This window comes from Erpetoichthys calabaricus, chromosome 8 (genome assembly GCF_900747795.2).
Source record: "Erpetoichthys calabaricus chromosome 8, fErpCal1.3, whole genome shotgun sequence".
NCBI classification, from domain to species: domain Eukaryota; kingdom Metazoa; phylum Chordata; class Cladistia; order Polypteriformes; family Polypteridae; genus Erpetoichthys; species Erpetoichthys calabaricus.
The window spans coordinates 128,829,148-128,851,265 of NC_041401.2; the positions used below are offsets into that span (position 1 = coordinate 128,829,148).

General features: G+C 36.7%; 1 protein-coding gene across 1 annotated transcript in view; it reads left to right on the forward strand.

Moving 5' to 3' along the window:
* Positions 1-22,118, forward strand: part of LOC114656603 (MORN repeat-containing protein 1-like) — a gene marked incomplete at its 3' end in the record, with an annotated part of 83,977 nt that overhangs the window by 48,602 nt on the left and 13,257 nt on the right. The window contains exon 7 of the mRNA XM_028808241.2: positions 13,984-14,080. Coding sequence (XP_028664074.2) covers positions 13,984-14,080 — 97 coding nt within the window. The remainder of the gene's footprint in view (positions 1-13,983; positions 14,081-22,118) is intronic.

The following is a 22,118-nucleotide window of genomic DNA, read 5'->3' on the forward strand; positions in this document are numbered from 1 at the left end:
CCTCTCCTCCTGCCTCTGGACATGTCTCCTCCCTCTTCTTCTTCTTCTTCTTTGGCCAACAGTAGCCCAATTTCTGCCAGCATCTTGTTGACTAACAGTACTGCTGGCGGTCGTTGTTAAACCGGGGCTCGACTGATCCGGTATGGAAATTTGTATTGTCCACATATTGATTTGACAAATTTTACACCAGATGCCCTTCCTGATGTAACCCTCTCCATTTATCCAGACTTGGGATGGGCACGAGGAAACGCACTGGTTTGTGCATCCCCTGTGGCTGGGTTATCTACCTTTCATTTATATTATCTAAAAAAAATACTACTTTGTGACAGTTTGAGGTCCCTCTCATCCCTTTGAACCCTCAGCCAGATAAAAGTCCAATATTATTTATTTGAACAATAATGTGCACAAAGCACCACCACTCCACTATACTCTTCAATAAATCAGTAATTACAAATACAATAAACAAATCGCAATCCTCCACACCTCCCAGCAGCTTAGTCACCCAACCTCCCAACTCCGCTCGTCCGTTTGGGATTTCCCACAGTCCTTTATAGTCCATGACCCGGAAGTGTTTCTGAACCCTCAGTCCATGTGACTTCTTAGCACTTCCAGGTCAGATCAAAACTCTTCTTTTTCATCCCGGAAGTACGTCATTTCTTCTGTCCATGTGACTGGGACATACTTCGGGGTGTAGGGAAAATAGTCCTTAATCCTCCCTGCAGTGTCCTCTGGCAGCCCCTTTGGTATCCAGCAGGGCTGTGAATAAACACTCCATTGTCCATGATTCCCTGCTGGCATTCGGGGCACTTCCACGCTACAGGGAGGGCTCCATTTGGCAGCCTGGGGGTATTGGCTGGGATGAATGGCCGGCCATATCCCACAACTGTATTTATACTGTGCAACCCAAGGTCAAGGAGGGGTACGCCAGCAACACTAATTTTTCTTAAGCACATTTGTCATCTTGCACTTTTGGCACCATGATTTTGTCCTAAGTGCTTTTGTTCTGTCACTTTTTCAATAATGCAAGTTATCACAATTGGCAGATATTGTGAAAAGTGACATAGTGGCAAACATGAAACTAAGAGAAGAGCTGTTTTAGGCTAATGTTTGTATGAACAATATTATCCAATGTATATTTAAAATCACTTTGTAAAATGTAAAAATTAAATATTCTTACATGATGCCAAGTGAAGTACATGCCGGAAAACTTACCACGTGCCTGCATTATCATCTTCACCAGTTGTGCTCTTATGCCTCAGACCTCAGAAATAACTTTTAATTAAAAACAGATCAGTGCTAAAGGCACCTGTAAAGGTTCAAGGAAGCCTCATGGTTGATTGAATGCAAATATTGATATCTGTTCGTTACTTTGCCCTGATCATACATAAAGCTGCCATGTGCCATTTTAAATATGGCTGCTGTTTCTGCTATCTCTCTCTCTCTCTCTCAATTTAAGTGAAAGAATTAAGTTAACAATTGACAAATTGACAGGAAAGGTACACAAATGCCCACATGAAAACACAGAGAACAGTTCATCTGAATCAAGGAATGTTAATATTTAATAAAATGTTATGTAAAAGTAATGTTAGTTTGCAGTTAGTTGGACAATTGCAGTGTATTGTCTTAAACATAATGTACAGCCACATTTTAATAAATAAAAACCCTAGCATTTTTGATTGTAATAATTGCAAAGGTTGGTGGTAATAATTGCAAAGGTTGGTGGTCTGGAGGATGAAAAGGCTGAATTTTCTTGTTGCCTGGGTAACACTTCAGCCTTGTTTCAAGCAAAGCAGATTCACATAAGGAACAAATGTATGAGTAGAATACAGTAAATTTCAATGAAATAAATATTGCACCCAGGACCACCTGGAAAGTTATATTTTTTACCTGTGCAGCCTGTATTGATTTAGGTTCCCTGCAAACATGAATTATTCCAAACAGGTAAAGTGAATGCAATATGAAATATTTTATAGTAGGACTACACAAGATTTAATTGTTTTAGTCATTGTGTTAAAATACTTATATCTAGTGTTGCTATCTTGATCTGAATCATCTATGTGACACTTATAGACAGCGTAGCTCCTCGAATCTGAAAAGAGGATTCAGGGTCAGGCCTTTCTGTTGAAGAAGATGGAATTTAGAATTGGCCATAAACATTGTAGCCGGTGTACTCCTATCAAATATATCTATTGATGTAAGAGGGCATGATGAGTGATGCTGATTTCTTTTGAAGTCGGCATACTATGCATGTTTCTTGAGTATGGCCTGTGTGTATTGTTTAAGCCTTTACTTATATACAACAAAAATCTAAACAAATTGTTACCAAAACAGACTGAGAAATATAATATAAAGATTGCAATTTCAAAAATGGAAAAGGGTGAAATCCTTGAGATAAAAGCATCAAAAATATGTTTGATATAATATTCATATTTGTTAGACTTACTTAGTGTATTACTTAGAGGTTCCACATTCCTATTCAAATTTCAGATCCATTTTAATGTGTAGTATAAATTGAAGATTCAGAACTGAATTGAAAGTTTCAATATGTCCAATCAGTGTTGTTGTGTCTTTGCAAACCTGGCATGTAATATCTGTACTGTTTTTGTCATGAAAATTCTGGTGGGGCCACGCCAGAAGCTTCCTAAATGTGTGAAGTCTTCTAAAACATAAACATTAATTTACCTAACTACCAGTAAAAATATATTTCACTCTTGTCTGTCTGAATGGAGTAACATCATTGTGATACCCTTTGATATCTCTGTCATCTGACAAAATATAGCCATAAGATTTAAACACGAAGTAGATTGCAAGCCTTGCAATCAACAGCTGCTCAGAAAATTGATATTTATATGAGCTGCCTAATTTGAAATGGTAATAGTACAATTTTAGAACTGAATGGATTTGAGTTGATAATGGACAAGCCCCAATAGCATGGAAAGAAAACACAGATTACACACATTGCAGAACTCCAACTGAACACCGCATATCCAGTAGTGGCACTGACTATTATGCAGCCAGGTGTTTGCAGGTCAGTGCAAGGCAAGCCACATCAGAATTCTGTACTTCTTTGAAACAAGAATATTGTACTGCTGGCTTCTTTTCATTGAAGTGGGAAGAGTACAAAAAAAAACAAGCAGCAGTTGTGCGTGAAAATCAAGGTGCAGCCAAAATGTCTTATGAACAATGCATTCCTCATATTGGTCTTTTTTTTTTTTTTTTTTTTCTTTTTCCAGATTACTGTTTCTACCTTTAAGGTTGTAAATGTTACTAGACTATTCCTACCTCTTTCATGTGTGGTAAACACACAATTAAAAAAAATAAACAGCAAGAGGCAGCTATCGTTTACATTGACCTTTAAGAAGGCTGGACAAATGCACACAACTAAGGGCGTATAGAACACTTCAGGGCTAGTTGGTTTAGCCCTTCAACTGGAAACAGGCTTGTAACACCGACAGTTTCACATACTATTAGAAGCAATATTTTTCTAGATAAGTTATTATATTAAGCATACTATAGAAAACTGAAAGACAAAACTGGAAACATTCAACTAGTTGAGCAACAATTTAGTGCTCAAGTAGATCATTAATGGTCTAATGGTAAATTTGTGCATACCAAATGCAGGATCATACACACCCATGTGAAAAGGTATGTACAGTACATCCTATGGAAACCGTTGACTTTTTTTTAAACATATTTGAACAGGCAAACAGAAGATCTTCATGCAAAAATATATTTGAACTATAGTGACAGCACTGTTTCTGCTACAACCTAGATCGTGCACACTCAGATTGTTTTCCCCCCACTGTGTTTTAATCAGTTTTAAATCAGCATCTCACAAACTATGAAATGCAGAAAGCACAGGGATTATAAATACAGCTTAGATCACAGCTGTGAGACACCAGCTGCAAGCAGATTATTTTAATTTGACATTTGTATGTCAGTGCAAATATCTGCACAGACTCGCCTAATAGCTGCAAGCACCCAGCTAAGTCGTGGCTATGTTTTGCCAGTATCAGGTAGGATCACAATGCCTGCCTTAGTTTTCGATGATTTAAGCTTTTGTAGCCTTGTTGATATCTGAATTTTCTTTTCTGATCCATTTTAGCAATTTTGGCTTTGAGATTTATTGTTTACTATGTCAATCACCATACTGCATTTTGCACACTTAAAAACACACCTTCTCAGCACCATAATTAAAGTGCAATTGAGAATGACACTGTAGACCACTCATCTTGGATTAAAGTAAATTGTATAAATTTCAGAACTGCAAGTCTGATTTTCTGCCTCAAAATAAATGCATTATTAAATCTTCTTTGAAGTGGGAAATGAGAAGAGAACTTGTGAGGAGAAGGTTATGTTATAAAGGGAATTGCAAGACAGGGTGGGACAAGATAATAAAAAGGGAGCGGGTCTCAACAAGAGCCTTCCTGGAAAAGGGATGTGTTAAATAAATAATAGTCTTTCTCACAAGAACAAAAAAAATGAGCAAGGCAGCAGTGTAATAAAGTATGTACAATTAAGCCAAATGTACAATTAAGCTGACTTAAGATAGAAATATAGGGATCAAGTGGTGGAGAAAATAATTGTAGAACATACTAAATATGTATTACATTTGAACTCTTGAAATGTAGTGGTGTGGTGAAAGGTCTGACAAGGTTCAAAAACAAGACAGGCTAGCAGCTTTTTTTTTTTTCTTCTCCCCACATTCAACAAAATCTTAGAAGAATCCATCAATTTTCTAAATTTGTGTGTTACTAAGTCTTAGTAAGCCCTCACCGGAACACCCAGACTAACTCAAATGTGGATAGTTTAGAATAGCTAGGCAACCTAGCTGCACATGAACATGGAGACAACTTGAAAAGTCCATTCACAAGGCACCCCAGTTGTGAAATAAACCTAGGCACAAGTGCTATAAGGCATCGGTACACCTGGAAGTAGAAGGGTGCCACTGGGTGAAATTGGAGGTAGCTTAGTAAATTATGGCTACCCTTGGTTAAAACTAAGAAAACGGCCCCTATCAATCAAACATGTAAGCACAAGAATTTAGATGCAATTTGTTAGGTCAAAAGCATGTAAGGACAAAATGAATGTCAAGTGTCTTCGCAACTTTCCTTGTTGTTTAATTTTCAATAATTTGTTGTATCTGCTTTCCAGAGAACAAAATTTGTATAACTGTCAAATCAAGCACATCAAATAGTGCAGTGAGTACAATTAAGTTTAACTTTAGTGAAGTCATTTTTTTCAGCAGATGCGCCAGAGTCTAAAATGGATAAACTTTGATAAACTTTTAAATGTGAGGCAGGTTGAAATAATTTTGCATCTAATGCAGAATATGTTCATTCCAAAATGTAGAAATAGTAAGAAATTAAAGAAATCTTCACACTGGATAAATAACTAGATTAAAAAGAAACCGGAAAAAAAATAAGGTGTGTAAGATAGATAACTCCAGGGCGTATGAGAGCAACATTTAAAAGGCTATTAGGAATGCTAAACGTCAGCTGGAGAGATATATTGCAGATAAGATGTAAAATGACAGAGATTCTATTAGTATTTTAGTAGTTGAAGAGCAGTCAAAACTAGAGTGTATTAAGTATACTAAGGGCAAACAAAAATATGTAGTCTTTGAACTAACAGATGCTCTAAATTTGCATTTTTCTGAATTTTTCATATGTGAAGTAGAGGATGATCTCCCAGCAGTAACAGACAGTGCCAAGGAGGTACTTAGTGATTTGGAAATTGTTGAGGGAGAAGAGCTGAATGAATTAGAAAGGTTGAAATCAAACTGTAGCGGGGCTATATTGTTAGTGTTGTCAAATGTCAGTACTGAGTGCGTCTCGTTTCCATTGTCCCGTTTGCTGTTTGTGTGTGTGTATCAGTAAATGCCGTCCCCGTAAAGGGGGATGAATGAAGGAAGAAGACCACAGCCTCAAACCTGGAAAACACCTGTTCACAATTAATTAATTACAGCCGTCACAGGACTATTTAAGCCATCAGGAGAGGAAGAGAGAGAGGAGAGAAGAGAAGAGAAGGAGACTGTTTCATTTTCACGACCACGAGCCATCTTTACCTGCTGTATTCTATATCGCGCATTTTTCATCCAGTTTGTTTTTCAAACATTCTACATCACGCATTTTTCATCCAGTTTGTTTTTCAATCCGCCGGACTTACTTCAATACCCTCATCATGAGAGACCCCGAGGTCGGACTTTATCATCCACCATGCACCGAGGATTCACGGTGAGGCTGCTCCATTTTGTTCCGGGAAATTCAAACAACTCATTTATCATTAGTTCAGTCAACCGTATTCAGGACAGTTTTTATAACTGGACTCAAGTTCACGATCATTTCCGTATCTCATTCATTTTTTGTTATTCATGTTTGTTATATGTTACAGGGGCAAGGGAGGGTTTTGTTGTATTTATATATGGTGGTGTCTCATTGTTGATGTGGTGGAGGGATATTTATATTTATATATGTTTCTTTCTATTTTTGCATTTGTCTTGTTGTTTCATTTAATACATTTAATCAGTATAATTTTACATATCTGCTTTTGTGAGTTTATATTTACACCGTCGATTGTGGGGGAAAAGTGTACTTTGTTAGAGGTACGGCTTGATTGTTAGATTCATCTCAGTAAATTATCCAGGCCACAGGTCTTGGAGGTGTAGCTGCCGGCTGGGTGAGGGGTTGGCCATTACAAAACAAGTGGCCAAGACTAGAGAATGTTTTTCTTAGAGTGCTTACGAAGGTTAGTGATTGTGTATGTAAACTGACTACACAATGTTGGACTGGAAGATAGCACATAATTTCCCAATATCATGAGGACTACCTGCTCAACTGACCCTGGAAAATCCTGAGTTAGAGGCCCTGAGTTCCACGTAAGAATTGTTTATTTTACTTTTTTATTGTTCTAGTGTTCATCCATTCCTTTGTTCTTTATTTTCTTCCTTTTGCTTATGTTTGGCCATCTTGATGTTATTTTAAGTTCAGAGATGCTATGAGATCTTCCTCCACTGGTACAGTGTGTACAGAAAAGATTCTTTATACAAAAAATCTTAAATGCTACATTATAATTTAACAACCAGAAACAGATTAGGGTGTGTAGTGCTAATTTTTATGTTTTGTTTCTTTTTAAAAAAAAAAAAAAAATCTTGCATTCTGAGGGCAGTTCAAGTGTCTCATACTGTAGATGGGGGGGGGGGGGCGGAGGACAGGAGGTTAAAATTAAAAAATTACTTTAAGCAATGAATAAAATGATTTAAAAGGTTGACTAATTTCAGTTAAAAATGTTGTGATAACCTATTTGTTTTCAATTTTCAAAAATCTAAAATTTTAAGTTTCCATTGCTAGTTTCCTTTATGCTCATTAAACAGTGCCCTGTAGTTGAGAATGTTAGGGGTATACACTGGCACTATATTCTCATTGTCTAAACCACAGGTGTCGAACTCCAGTCCTGGAGGGCCGCAGTGGCTGCAGGTTTTCATTCTATCCTTCTTCTTCATTTGTGACATGTTTTTGCTGCTGATTAACTTCTTTTGCCTTAGTTTTAATTAACTTGACTCAGACCCCTTAGTTGTCTCTTTTTCCTTAATTAGCAGCCAAACAATAATGAGACACAAAGCAAACCGCCACATGACCAGCTCAACTGTGCCCAGCACATAATATCTGAAAATAACGAAAGATGAAGGTCTCAGTAAGGTTGATCTCTCAGGTCACCAAAACATTTTACAATACAATACAACATTTATTTATATAGCACATTTTCATACAAAAAGTAGCTCAAAGTGCTTTACATAATGAAGAAAAGAAAAATAAAAGACAAAGTAAGAAATTAAAATAAGACAACATTAGTTAACATAGAAAAGGAGTAAGGTCCGATGGCCAGGGTGGACAGAAAAAACAAAAAAAACTCCAGAAGGCTGGAGAAAAAAATAAAATCTGTAGGGGTTCCAGACCACGAGACCGCCCAGTCCCCTCTGGGCATTCTACCTAACATACATGAAATAGTCCTCTTTGTAGTTAGGGTTCTCACGGAGTCACTTGATGCTGATGGTCATACAGACTTCTGGCTTTTAATCCATCCATCATTGTTGGAAAAGGACACCAGAAAAGGAAACAGAAGAGAGAGTAGGGGTTAGTACAGATTTTAGAGCCACCATGAACAGTTATTATAATGAATTGGATATATAGAGTATCAGGATTTAAATTACAGTGAAGTTATGAGAAGGCTATGTTAAAGTAATGTGTTTTCAGCAGTTTTTTTAAAGTGCTCCACTGTATTAGCCTGGCGAATTCCTATTGGCAGGCTATTCCAGATTTTAGGTGTATAACAGCAGAAGGCCACCTCACCACTTCTTTTAAGTTTTGCTCTTGGAATTCTAAGGAGACACTCAGTTGAGGTTCTGAGGTTACGATTTGGAATATAAGACGTCAGACATTCTGATATATAAGATGGGGCGAGATTATTTAAGGCTTTATAAACCATAAGCAGAATTTTAAAGTCAATCCTGAATGACACAGGTAACCAGTGTAGTGACATCAAAACTGGAGAAATGTACTCGGATTTTCTTTTCCTGGTTAGGATTCTAGCAGCTGCATTCTGTACTAGTTGCAAACGATTTATGTCTTTTTTGGGTAGTCCTGAGAGGAGTGCGTTACAGTAATCTAGTCGATTGAAAACAAACGCGTGAACTAATTTCTCAGCATCTTTCAATGATATAAGAGATCTAACTTTTGCTACGTTTCTTAAGTGAAAAAATGCTGTCCTAGTGATCTGATTAATATGCTATTTAAAATTTAGATTACAGTCAACAGTTACCCCTAAGCTTTTTACCTCCATTTTGACTTTTAATCCTAATGCATCCAGTTTATTTCTAATAGCCTCATTGTATCCATTATTGCCAATCACTAAGATTTCAGTTTTCTCTTTATTTAACTTGAGAAAGTTACTATTCATCCATTCTGAGATACAAGTTAGACATTGTTAGACATTTTGACTGTGTCCTTAGAAAAAACAGAAAATCAACAGTTTTAGAAATGTCTGCCATGGCAGAATGAGAGCAGCAACAAGCTGTGGAATTAAATAACGAGTTTAGTTAACAGCAACAATCAGCTTTTCATTGAGACTGGTTGGAGGGAAAATTGGTTGGAGTTTGAAATCCCAATTTAGCTGGTGATCTGTCAGCTTATTTCACATCTCATTTCTGTTTGGATCTCATTTAATGAAGAAAGGAATAAATTCAGAGGACTGAATCCTTAAAAACAGGGTTATTAAAATGAAGGGAAAATTAGTTAATTAGCAATGAAAACTGGTCAGTGATTAGGAAAAGGGTTAGAATGAAAACCTGCAGCCACTGCGGCCCTCCAGGCCTGGAGTTCGACACCCCTGGTCTAAACAATGAGCAGAAGTGGGATAAAAAGGAAAATAAAATGTTTGGCTATATTGTTAACACTCTTAAATAAAAATCTGTTGTGGGCGGAAGTCCTAAACATGGCAAAAGGGTAAGGGACCTCCAAATGCTCCACAAAAGTCTTCATAGGCCAGGCAAAGCCAGGCGTCCTTTGCCTTCCTGGAAAAGGCCTCACCCATTGGGCTTAACCTCAGTTCCAGTGTCCTGCCTCAGGCTTTACAGACCAAAAGGGATTTTAGACACAAAAATAAACTTCATTGTTGCAAAATCTGCTGAAAGCCTCACAGAAAGGATGTCCGTTTGTACATAAACAAAAATAATTGAGAAAATAGAAATATACAAGCCAAATACTAAAAAGAGCAAAAATGGGTGAAAAAGAGATACTTAAAAGTCAGTACTATAGCAAACAAAGTTCTAATACGAAATTCAGAAATCATAATCCTTTTAACTAGTGCACAAAAAATCAAGAAAAACAGAAAATCCATAGAAAAGGCAATACTTATTGCAGATGTTGGAATCATTTTATACTTGACTGCTGGCTGTCACTTCTGACTGTGATAAGTAGATAGCAGCCGTAACATTATGGTGTCTCCCCTCCTGTGCCTCCACCTACAAAACACATGGAATGGAGATACATTTAATGGTACAGAACACAAATAACAAATGACTAGTGAAATCAGCAGAAATACAGTAATCCCTCCTCGATCGCGGGAGTTGCGTTCCAGAACCCCCCGCGAAAGGTGAAAATCCGCGAAGTAGAAACCATATGTTTATATGGTTATTTTTATATTGTCATCACAGATTTGCACAGAAACACAGGAAGTTGTAGAGAGACAGGAACTTTATTCAAACACTGCAAACAAACATTTGTCTCTTTTTCAAAAGTTTAAACTGTGCTCCATGACAAGACAGAGATGACAGTTCCGTCTCACAATTAAAAGAATGCAAACATATCTTCCTCTTCAAAGGAGTGCGCGTCAGGAGCAGAGAATGTCAGAGAGAGAGAGAGAGAAAAGCAAACAAATCAATAGGGCTGTTTGGCTTTTAAGTAAGCGAAGCACCGCCGTATAAAGCAGTTGCAATGAAGGCAGCAGCTCACATCCCCTCCATCAGGAGCAGAGAATGTCAGAGAGAGAGAGAGGGACAGATAAAAACAAACAATCAAAAATCAATACGTGCCCTTCGAGCTTTTAAGTATGCGAAGCACCGTACAGCATGTCGCTTCATGAAGCAGCTGCACAGAAGGGAGCAACCTGAAGGTAATCTTTCAGCATTTTTAGACAAGCGTCTGTATCGTCTAGGTGTGCGAACAGCCCCACTGCTCACACCGCCTCCGTCAGGAGCAGAGAATGTCAGAGCAAGAGAGAGAGAGAGAAAAGTAAGTTGGGTAGCTTCTCAGCCATCTGCCAATAGCGTCCCTTGTATGAAATCAACTGGGCAAACCAACTGAGGAAGCATGTACCAGAAATAAAAAAAACCCATTGTCCGCAGAAATCCACGAACCAGGAAAAAATCCACAATATATATTTAAATATGCTTACATATAAAATCCGCGATAGAGTGAAACCGCAAAAGGCGAAGCGCGATATAGCGAGGGATTACTGTATCATAAAAGCAAGAAAAATAACACAAAATTACCAAAAACAACAATAATACATAAAAAGCACACAATTCAAACAGATACATAACAAAATCAATGGATGTTACACTTAGACTATGTAATTCAGTAGTAAGACAGCACGTGGAATTTTGTTCTGGTCACTAGGTTCCAAAAAGGACATAACAGCACATGAAATTGTGCAGAGGAGAAGAAAGTAACCAAGTGCATCCCAGAACGTAAGGACATGTCATGCTCTGTTTAGTCTCAAGAAGAGGAGACTGAATGGGGACCTAATCCAAGTCTTCAGAATTGATAAAGTAGATCTAGCTGTATTCTTTCAGCTACATGATGAACTGCATACTAGAAGTCACCAGTTGAAATTAAGGGTTCAAACTGAAGCCAGGAAACAGTTCTTTATTAATATTTGTGGAAATCTGGAACAAACTACTGTATCATGTAGTTGAAGCAGACACCTTGACAACCTTTAAGAAGTATCTGGATGAAATATTGGGGTAGCTTAGCTTTTAGCTAAACAAACAAGCTTGAGGGATTGAATGGTCACTTCATTTGTCAAATTTGTTATTTTCGTACATACACCCAGGCCACCTATTTTTTTTAACCTTCATTCTTCTAGTGCATGATTAGGGTGCTACATTTTCTGAGCTCATGATTTGTAAGCTTGTTTTCTCCTCTTGATATGGCACATAGTTGGGGCCAGAGTGAACAATCCTTATCATTATGTAAAATACACTTAGTTTCTATAGAAACATATCTAACTGTAGGGTAATAGCAATGAGGGTAGAAAAATCTCTGATGCACATCTCATTGGCCTTCTTATCCAGCAAATGTGCACCAGTAAATAAAGATGAGAAACTGTTTAAATGAAACTGAACTAAAGCTTAAGTAGTACTAAGTAAGAACTACATGAATCAACAATTTAATTTACTTATTTCTATCGGCAGACTGTAGTGGCCGCAAAGCACTCAGTTTCTTATTGTCTGTAAAACAGTGATTTATTTATTTTAATTTGGGGTTGCCAAGAACACACCCAGGCATGAACTAAGATGCCAAGTGAACAGCCTCCTGAATGTTATGAAACGTTTTGTCCTACTGGTATCCGGTTGTTACGTGAAGATTTGTAGAAGTTGGGTAGTGCTTCTTGGACAAATACATTTACCAACCATGACAAAACCACACAAAATATCAGATATAGGACAAGAACATAAAACCACAGAGAAAATTGTATTTCTGTAATTGTAATCCAATTGTGAAGTAAATGTAGAAACAAAAAGACATCCAACGATTGTGATCCTACTGGGTTCTTATGGCTGCATTGTTAAATTCTGCGCCATACCTTGTTTTTCCCAGCAACCCTCCTGAGAAAAGCTAAAGCTGCCCAATGGCGCATTACTCTTGGGGCTGCTGTGATTTGCAGTCCATGTAAGTAGCGCTGTTACAACATGAAGCAGTGGGTCACCCTCATGTGTTGCTAAGTATATGGTAGTTGATTGACTTTTAACAACTTGCCTTCCATTTAACTTGATCTTCCAATTTTGGTACAGAAAAATAATCCATCAGTCCCCATCAGCGGTCTACTTCACATTATTTGCCTGTGTTAATAAATAAAAGTACTAGTGAATAAAAGTGAAGCTGGGTACTTCACTTATTCTTCCAGGTTACTAAATCCATTTGAGACAAGTAGCAATTGTGACTTGCTTTCTCTGTGAGTATGTCAAGGATAGCTGATTTCTTCTTTGGCTTTCAATACAATAAAAAAAGGTCAAAGCATTCCCATTTTTGCTGGCTTTCCCACAGGCATACGCAAAAATAATGTAGCCATATTCCTAAAATGTAAATAAAAATTATGAAGATTCCAAGAAAAAATGTTTAAAATGCACACACATCTGATTAAAACATTGAAACTTAAAGTGCAGACAAAAAAAGGTAAAAACTTGACAAAAGAGGAAATGAAAATTGATTTTACTTCAGGGGAAAAAATGTTGTAGGTGGATCAGCATAATTAATACAAAAAACCAGGAAGGTATTTTATTGAACTCGACAAAACCCTTTAGATGTTTTTCTTACATTTTAAATGTGTTTAATTGGTATTAAAATTATGCACATGTATTGTGTAGAAGCTTGGATTGTCATAAGCAACATGGTTCCATGTTTAGTGCCAGACATTTGTGTAGGCTAGGGTACTGCAGAGCAGCAACTTCTATGGCATGAGACAACTTCTCTCAATTCTAGTCATGCCTCCATGCACACATGCTTATCAGAAAAAAGAATTGATGAGTAATATTTTATGAATCATTTTTTATACATTTGTACTTAAATAATATTGAATATTTTAGCTTGTCATTATATAAATATTGTCATGCCAAAATTAAAATACATTTTTTGTTAAAAGAGCTCAAACATTTGTCAGATTTGGCTAGTTTTTATTCAGCCTATAATATATAAAAAGCTATGCATATATATTTTCACATTATTGAATATTTTTCGAATGAATCTAATTATAATGTTTTGTGGGTTGTGGTATAATATTGAGAAAAGTAACTGCAGCAAACATTTTATTGAAGTTATTGCTGCTGAAGTTGACATAACTAGTTATTGATTCCAAGATGGCAGTTACATTGTCACCTGGGGTAAGCAATATTGCATAGATGTGTTCTTCTGGGGCCTATTAAATCTAATACTTGGGTTTGTTGATGATTTGGCAGAAATCAAAGCAAAGTAGGAAATCAGACAGGAGATAAGTAGGAGCACTTTATTAACATTCATATGCATCTGTGTAGAGAATTGTAAAGGATTTTGTGCAGAAACCAGAAGTTCACAAATGTTTGCTGTATCAGCATTTTGAGAGATCTAAGATGGTGATGTACAAAGGATGATGGTCAGCAGTGGTGAAAACAAGTAAAAGCAGGTAACCCGGTACATGTACAAAATTATCATCAAATGTTATTATTTGCAGGGTCAGTGGAGGAACGATCTGTTCAATGGTCATGGCACTATGATTCACAGCTCAGGCATCATCTATGAAGGACAGTGGATAAATGGCCAGCCAGCCTGTGAGTATGAAATTGAAGCATTACTTTGGCTTTTTTCCATTCCTACTATGAGTCTGCTTTACTTGCTACTATCTATTTACAGGCACACAAATCTATAAACAAGCTTCTACTCAGCTGTATATATCTATGCCAACCTTATTGTCATAGCAACCGTACTGAGCATATCAGAACTTTTTTGAATTACTACAGAAAAAATAGATCATGGGCAAAAATGATTATACACTGACTTGAATTTTATTAATAAGCTATTACTAACAATACAACCATAGTACAAAATGTTTACAAGTAACTTTAAAAGTGTCATGGTTATGAGCATTGCATGTGACACCAGTGGGTTTTCACACACAGCACTATCAGTGGGTTATCAAGAAAAGTTTTGTGCTCAAAAATCAGCCAGTCATAGGCAGCCCCTTAGTCAGTAACAGACTGAAGCAGAGTGCAAGTAGAGATTTGCAGGATGACAGTTGAGCTCACTACAAAATTTAACAGTGGTGCTAGAAGAAGCATGTCAGAATCCACAATTCCCACTGAATATCCCTTCTGTAAATGAACAACAACAACAAAATATGCTTGCAGGAATTTAAGGAAGCATGTGGTGGGTCTAGGAGGACTGTTAAAACATTGCTTGGTATGATGAGTCCCTGTTTACTCCCAATTCAAGAGAAAATGGGGATTGGTGAAAATCCCATCAGTTCATGAATACATCAAGTGGTGTCAACAGTGCAGGTTGATGCCGGTGACATGACAGTTTTCAGTATATTTAGGTATGTCAAGATATTTGAAAATCATTGCAAATCATCTATTTCCCTTAATAGCATCAATTTACTCTTCCCTATATGGACGAGTAGCAAGGTTATTATGCGATGTCATTAAAATGAAAAATAAGAGTGTATTCAAGTTAAATAAGTAGACTTATGAGTCCTGAGTCTAAATGAACATTGTGTGATGAGATTGAACATCCAGTTTACTGTATAGATGTGCCACCAGACAATACAACAACTGTGGGATACACTAGATGAAACACAAGGCAATAACCCTCAGCTTTATGTCTGACATCTTGTCAAGTTCATGCCCCAAATAATTAAAGGAAATATTGAACCACCTTGCACCATTTAAATATACTTGATAAAAAATTCACCTAATATTTTTGTATTTAAACCTACTTGGATTATTCTTAATTTGCACATTTCTATTAAATTATCAGAGTGCTGTAAACATTTACTTATATGCAAGTTTCAATACAGAGGTCTCGGAACTAGTAAAATATGACACTGTTGGCATTCTGTTTTTTTGTTTGTATGTTTTTTACTTTTATCTAGAAATGGTTTAGTGATGTGTTTGACTTCAAGCTTGCAGGACATTCCGGTTTTCAACGTACAGAATGGTGCTGTTTAACATTTTCATTTACACAATTCTCTAAACTGAGCTGTAACTGTAAGATCTAAAATTTATCGGCTCTTTTTCACCTTTCATAAATAGTGACTGAATTCTTAATGATACCTTTAAGCATATGCACCATTCATAATCATAAATTAGCCATCTTCCTCCAAATGTTAATCAGTTCAACTAATAAGTTTTCAGTTTTCACTGCTAAATGAGTCATCTTAAACCATTAAATGTATGCCTTAAGTTCCTCCTTGACCATGTGATGTACTGTACTTCAGTAAACTGGGAAAATGATGTGAATGCTACATTTGTACAGCACACTGTTTCCAAGGCTTTCTTTAGAGCTTTTCATATACAGTGATACCTGTGACATACAATTTTTGAAGTGCTCCAAATCAGCAGACACATAGATTACTTATTTCATAATGATAAATAATTTATTTTATTTATATAGAACCTTTCCCATGCTCAAGGCACTTCACTTATGCTCTGGCTAATCTTTTAGGAGTAAACTGTAGCATATTAACAGATGCAATGTTGTAATGTGTTCTGTTGACAGATTGTTTTCTGGTAGTTTTTTTAGGTTTGCAGTCTCATCTTGTTACATGAAAATGTTCTTACATATATATGCTTACCATTGAGACTATCTAAAAACATTTATTATTACACAAAGTTTGTGTTTCATGGGATAGGTTTAATGAAGCTGGGTATTTCTCAAAATACCATGTGATTTGTTAAAGAGGACATTAATTAAGGATGATTATTTAAAGGACCATGTGATTTTTACAAAGGATGTGTAGTATAATATCTGTAAGATTGGAAAGCTATGCAATTCTAGCTTTTACATACTGTACATTTAGGCAACAAAATGACAAAGAAAAATATCCTATTTCGTAAAATAGATACACATTCCATAGCTTTGTGCAAAAGCAAGCACTGGAAATCCTTAAAGTAATAGAACATAAAATGTGCTATTTCTTAGGGTATGTCTGTTAAAATATATATTTCATTAGAATGCATATAACACTGGTATATATCTTGATTACAATTCAATAGAATATGTGATGCTTCTCATCTGTAAGAAAATTACTGACCTGCAATGTGGTCATAGCAGTTATGCAAGCTGTCAGCACTTTATGTAACCTGTAAAAATGTTAATTGAGATGCATTAATGTGTTACCTAAACCAAATATGCAGAACATGATTCTTGTATGAATTATCTCTTTAAGACTGACCATTCTGTATACGATATAATCCACCTGTGTGCATTTCCTCCACTCTTGTATGTCACCCTGTGTTCCTTTCTCTTCATAAAATATGTATTCACCACTGCCATGTCCATTCATTTTGCATAATTCATTACCATCTGACCTTCTTCATTCCTCTCCTTGACATCATACCTACCCATCACCTCCTCATCACTACTCTCTCTCCTTTGGGTGCACTCTCCACCACTTCGTCCAACACACTCCAGAAATCTTCTTTCTAATCCATCACAAACCCAATTTGCGGGGCATATGCACTAATAACATTCATCATCACATGTTCAATTTACCGCTTCATAAGTAACACTCCGTCAGACACCCTTTTCATCTCCAATCTTGACATACTGTTCCTTCAGGATAACCCCTACCCCATTTCCCCTCCCATCCACACCATGGTAGATCAATTTCAACCTGCCTCTGATACATCTGGCCTTACTCCCCTTCCATCTGGTCTTTTTCACGCACAATATATCAGCCTTCCTTGTCTCTATCATATCAGCCAGCTCTCTCCCTTTTTCAGTCATAATGCCAACATTCAGAGTTCCTACCGTCACTTAAACTCTCCTCCTGCCTCCGGTTACACCTTCCCCTTCTTCTATTCTTTCAGCCAACAGTAGTCCAATTACCCCCAACACCCTATTGGCTGACAGTACTGGTAGTGGCTGTTGTTAACCTGGGCCTCAACATGCACAATATATCAACCTTCCTTCTCTCTCCCCTTACCAGTCATACTCCCAACATTCAAAGTTCCTACCCTCAGTTCCACTCTCTTTACTCTCCTCCTGCCTCCGGACATGTCTCCCTCCTCTTCTCCTTCTTCTCCTTCTTCTTCTTTGACCAATAGTAGCCCAATTTTCGCCAGCACCCTGTTGACTAACAGTTCTGGTGGCGGTCGTTGTTAACCCGGGGGTCGACCAATCCGGTATGGAAATTTGTATTGTTGTCTGCATATTGATTTGGCAAAATTTTACACCGGATGCCCTTCCTGACGTAACCCTCCTCATTTATCCGGGCTTGGGACTGTCATGAAGAAACACACTGGTTTTTGCATCCTCCGTGGCTGTGTTACAAATATAAAGATAATATGAAACAACGACATAAAATAATTTTTCATTTTATTTTTAATTTTTGCAACATTCTTGCGTGTAGAATTTGAAAAGTAAATGGCAACAGAGAGATTGTATTTTCATTTTTTAATTTAAATTTCCTTTTTTGCAGAATATACCTCCCACGCACTCCCCCAGCTATGCAACACAAACAAGCAACCTTCTCATGTCTTCATTTCCCTTAGAAGTTTTCATTGTTTTCTCACAGGGTGAAGTTTTGGCGGACCTCAAAATAGCAGATCAAATCAAAAGGTAGAATCCAAGTACCTCTTGTAATTTAACTGTAGGCATTGACTGTCGGCATACAGTGCACTGCAAGTTATCCAGCATTTAGTGGCTCTACCAGCTGTTGATAGACGCTTACCAAGAAAATAAGAACATAAATGTATGCATAAATATATCAAATAAACACTGCTTTTCTCAATATTTAAAAAATTGGTAAAGATATTGATTGTCCCATTTTTATTATTAAGCAAAACATGTTATAGTACAAATGCTTGCTGATTGCATAAAATGCTCTCTAGACTTAATTACCACAAACATAAGCTAATGCTACAGTATGAAGAAATATTACCACAATCTTAAGTTTGAGTGGTCAGTAAAACAGAGAAGAAGTGGAGAAAAAAAATGCTTGGAGGCTGAGGCTCCAACTCAAGAGTACACCACTTCTGCTATAGTAATAAGGATGTGAGACGAAATTAGTCCCACATAAACTACCCTTCACAAGCATTTCTTTGAGAAGCGTTACCACTGCCATTTCAGCAAATTTTACATTTTATATTATATTTTATATAAAAGTGGTGTATTTTTTCTTTTTTTTTTTAAGGAAGTATTAAGAGAGTAGTTTACTGTATTGGGCAGAAAAAAGAACAGTTGTAATGTTCTAAACCATAAAGTTTATGGCTTTGTTTTTGTAGTTGTGAAACTTTTTTCTCCCAACTAATCCGTAGTTTGGTCTTCCATAATTAAGTGGAATTCATAGTTACACCCCATTTGGCAATTAGGAGAATGCATATAAGCATTCACACAAGGTTGGGAGTTTGGGGAAACATAATGTCATGCTGGCAGATTAGGAAATGGATGGTAATGTCAGGAGATACTATGAAAGGGAAAGGTGTATCCAGAGATTAAAAAGTTAAAAAACTAATAAAAAATAAAGACAAAAAATGAGGTTCAAATCAAGAATATCTTAGTAAGGAAAGGAAGATTCAAGGAATTGAAATAGATAGATAGATACTTTATTAATCCCAAGGGGAAATTCACATACTCCATGTCTAGTTACTAGCTGTGTTACCCATTTAAGATTGTTTTGAATCTCAGTAATCAACATAGTTTTTTATTTGATACATTGGTTGTCTTTTTGGTCTGTTATAATAATACACACCCAGCGCTACCACACTGTTATTACCAGCGAAACATGTCAGACAACAGAACAGGTTGATTAGACCAATTTTCTTAAGATGTTAATGCAAAGGTGACTTGTTTTTTGCTAGAAAGAAGTGAAACAAAATAGTACTTCTAGTATAGTATTTTCTAGTATATAGTATTTTCTTAAGCTCTGAAAATAAAGATATACAGTAATCCCTCCTCCATCGCGGGGGTTGTGTTCCAGAGCCACCCGCGAAATAAGAAAATCCGCGAAGTAGAAACCATATGTTTATATGGTTATTTTTATATTGTCATGCTTGGGTCACAGATTTGTGCAGAAACACAGGAGGTTGTAGAGAGACAGGAACGTTATTCAAACACTGCAAACAAACATTTGTCTCTTTTTCAAAAGTTTAAACTGTGCTCCATGACAAGACAGAGATGACAGTTCTGTCTAACAATTAAAAGAATGCAAACATATCTTCCTCTTCAAAGGAGTGCGTGTCAGGAGCACAGAATGTCACATAGATAGAGAAAACAATCTCTAGCAAACAAATCAATAGGGCTGTTTGGCTTTTAAGTATGCGAAGCACCGCGGCACAAAGCTGTTGAAGGCGGCAGCTCACACCCCCTCCGTCAGGAGCAGGGAGAGAGAGAGAGAGAGAGAGAGACAGAGTTTGTTTTTCAGTCAAAAATCAATATGTGCCCTTTGAGCTTTTAAGTATGCGAAGCACCGTGCAGCATGTCGTTTCAGGAAGCAGCTGCACAAAAGATAGCAACGTGAAGATAATCTTTCAGCATTTTTAGACGAGCGTCCGTATCGTCTAGGTGTGCGAACAGCCCCCCTGCTCAATCCCCCTACGTCAGGATCAGAGAAAGTCAGCGCAAGAGAGACACAGAAAAGTAAGTTGGGTAGCTTCTCAGCCATCTGCCAATAGTGTCCCTTGTATGAAATCAACTGGGCAAACCAACTGAGGAAGCATGTACCAGAAATTAAAAGACCCATTGTCCGCAGAAATCCGCGAACCAGCAAAAAATCTGCGATATATATTTAAATATGCTTACATATAAAATCCGCGATGGAGTGAAGCCGCGAAAGGCGAAGCGCGATATAGCGAGGGATCACTGTACTAGTGAAAGTTGTAATATGTTATAATGTTAAAAAAGAGATTTATCTGCCTCTTTAATATTTTTTCACATGGATTCAGTTTGTAGAAGTAAAAGATCTGATTATGGAAATTTTGGAGAAGGGGCAGAGATTATGTATTGAAATTGTGGGGGAGATGATAGTGCTGGATATGGTTGAGTTCCAAACAAACTGAGCAAAACTTGTGCTTTACGCAGGAAAGCAAGGGAGGAAGGGAAACAAGATTAACTGGTATTAAAATTCCAAGGAGAAAGCTTTATGATAAAAAGGAAACAAATGAATAAAATAATGAGCAATTGTCAAATAATACTGTAAAGATTAATAAATTGAATTGCTGTGCCTTTTATTTTTGAAGTAATAATCTGTATTGCTCAAGCTTTAAATAAAATTGGAAAAAATCAAATTGTGTAAGAATCTGAAAAATGCAAAAAGCAAATGGAGGTGAATAATAAAAAAGGGTTTCAAGATATACTGTACATAATGAACCAGGGAGAATTTATATGCAAGAAATGTGATTGAGACAAGAACTAGAGTTTAAAATCCTTGGATATACAGTATATGCATTAGCACTTTAATCAAACATATCATTCTTAAATTAAAAATCTCTTGATTTTAAGAATGATGATTTGTTTGAAACATTAATTGTTCAGTTGCTTGGACTGTTCCCATCAGTGTTTATTGTCTTAGAATCCAGTAGGCTTTACACATAAAGGTTGACTAACTTTGTGTTTTGTATGATTGTGATCCTTTTCAATTAGTGATATGTATTAATACAATTGAGGTAATTTATTTTTAGAGTGTCCTTAATTTTTATTACTATAGTAATCAGTACAATTTAGGTCTAATTGAGTTTGATTGAGTGGTATTTAAATGACTTCTAGGAAGGTAGAAGTTAAACTAATTACATCAAGAATGTTCCTGAACCTTTCTGGAGTATTTTGTCCTTGAAGATTATGAGGTCTGTTAATTGATACCATGGCAATGTGAATGTCTTGTCTTGAGTATGTGTGAGTTTTCAGTATTTTACAGGACTGTCTGCACCTGATCAAGGGGCAATAATCCCGAAAGAATTGGTCTGAGAGTCATATGAGAGAGAGTTTATCAGTACATTTTTTAACAGAATCCCATTGGTTCTTTGGCTTTATGCATGCTCGAAACTTGGAGATGGAGTGTTATTAATTAGATTAAATGTGATATACATGTGAAATGCAGATGCCTGTGTGCTCAGATAGGAAATTTTTAAAAGCTCATATGTTTGATTTCATGATAGGGAAATTCAAATGCGTACAGCAGTAGAAACATAAAAAGGATACAGACTCGCAGGACAAATATTTCAGCTAATCAATCAGTGCTCCCTCCCAACATAATCTTTTGAAGTTTCTCCACAATATAAATTTATTCATTTATTTATTGATTGAATTGCCTGATAGCAGTGTGCAATTAAATTTCCGCAGATGTGCTTCTTAGTACATTGTGGTAGAGTGAGCCTTTGACTAAAAGTGCTCCAAAAGAGCGCCTCCTGGAGGGGATAGAGGGGATTTTTCATGATGACATCTAACTTTACCAATATCCTCTTTTCCACAACTGCTTCCAGTGTGTCCAGAATTCATCCTGTGATGAAGCAGACTTTCCTAATGAGTTTATTTAGGCATTTTGCATATATACATATGCTACAACTGCCATACTTGTTTTGAGATATTATTTGCAAAATACTACAGGGACACAAAAGGGGGACACTTTATGCAAAGCATAGCTGCAAAGCTATG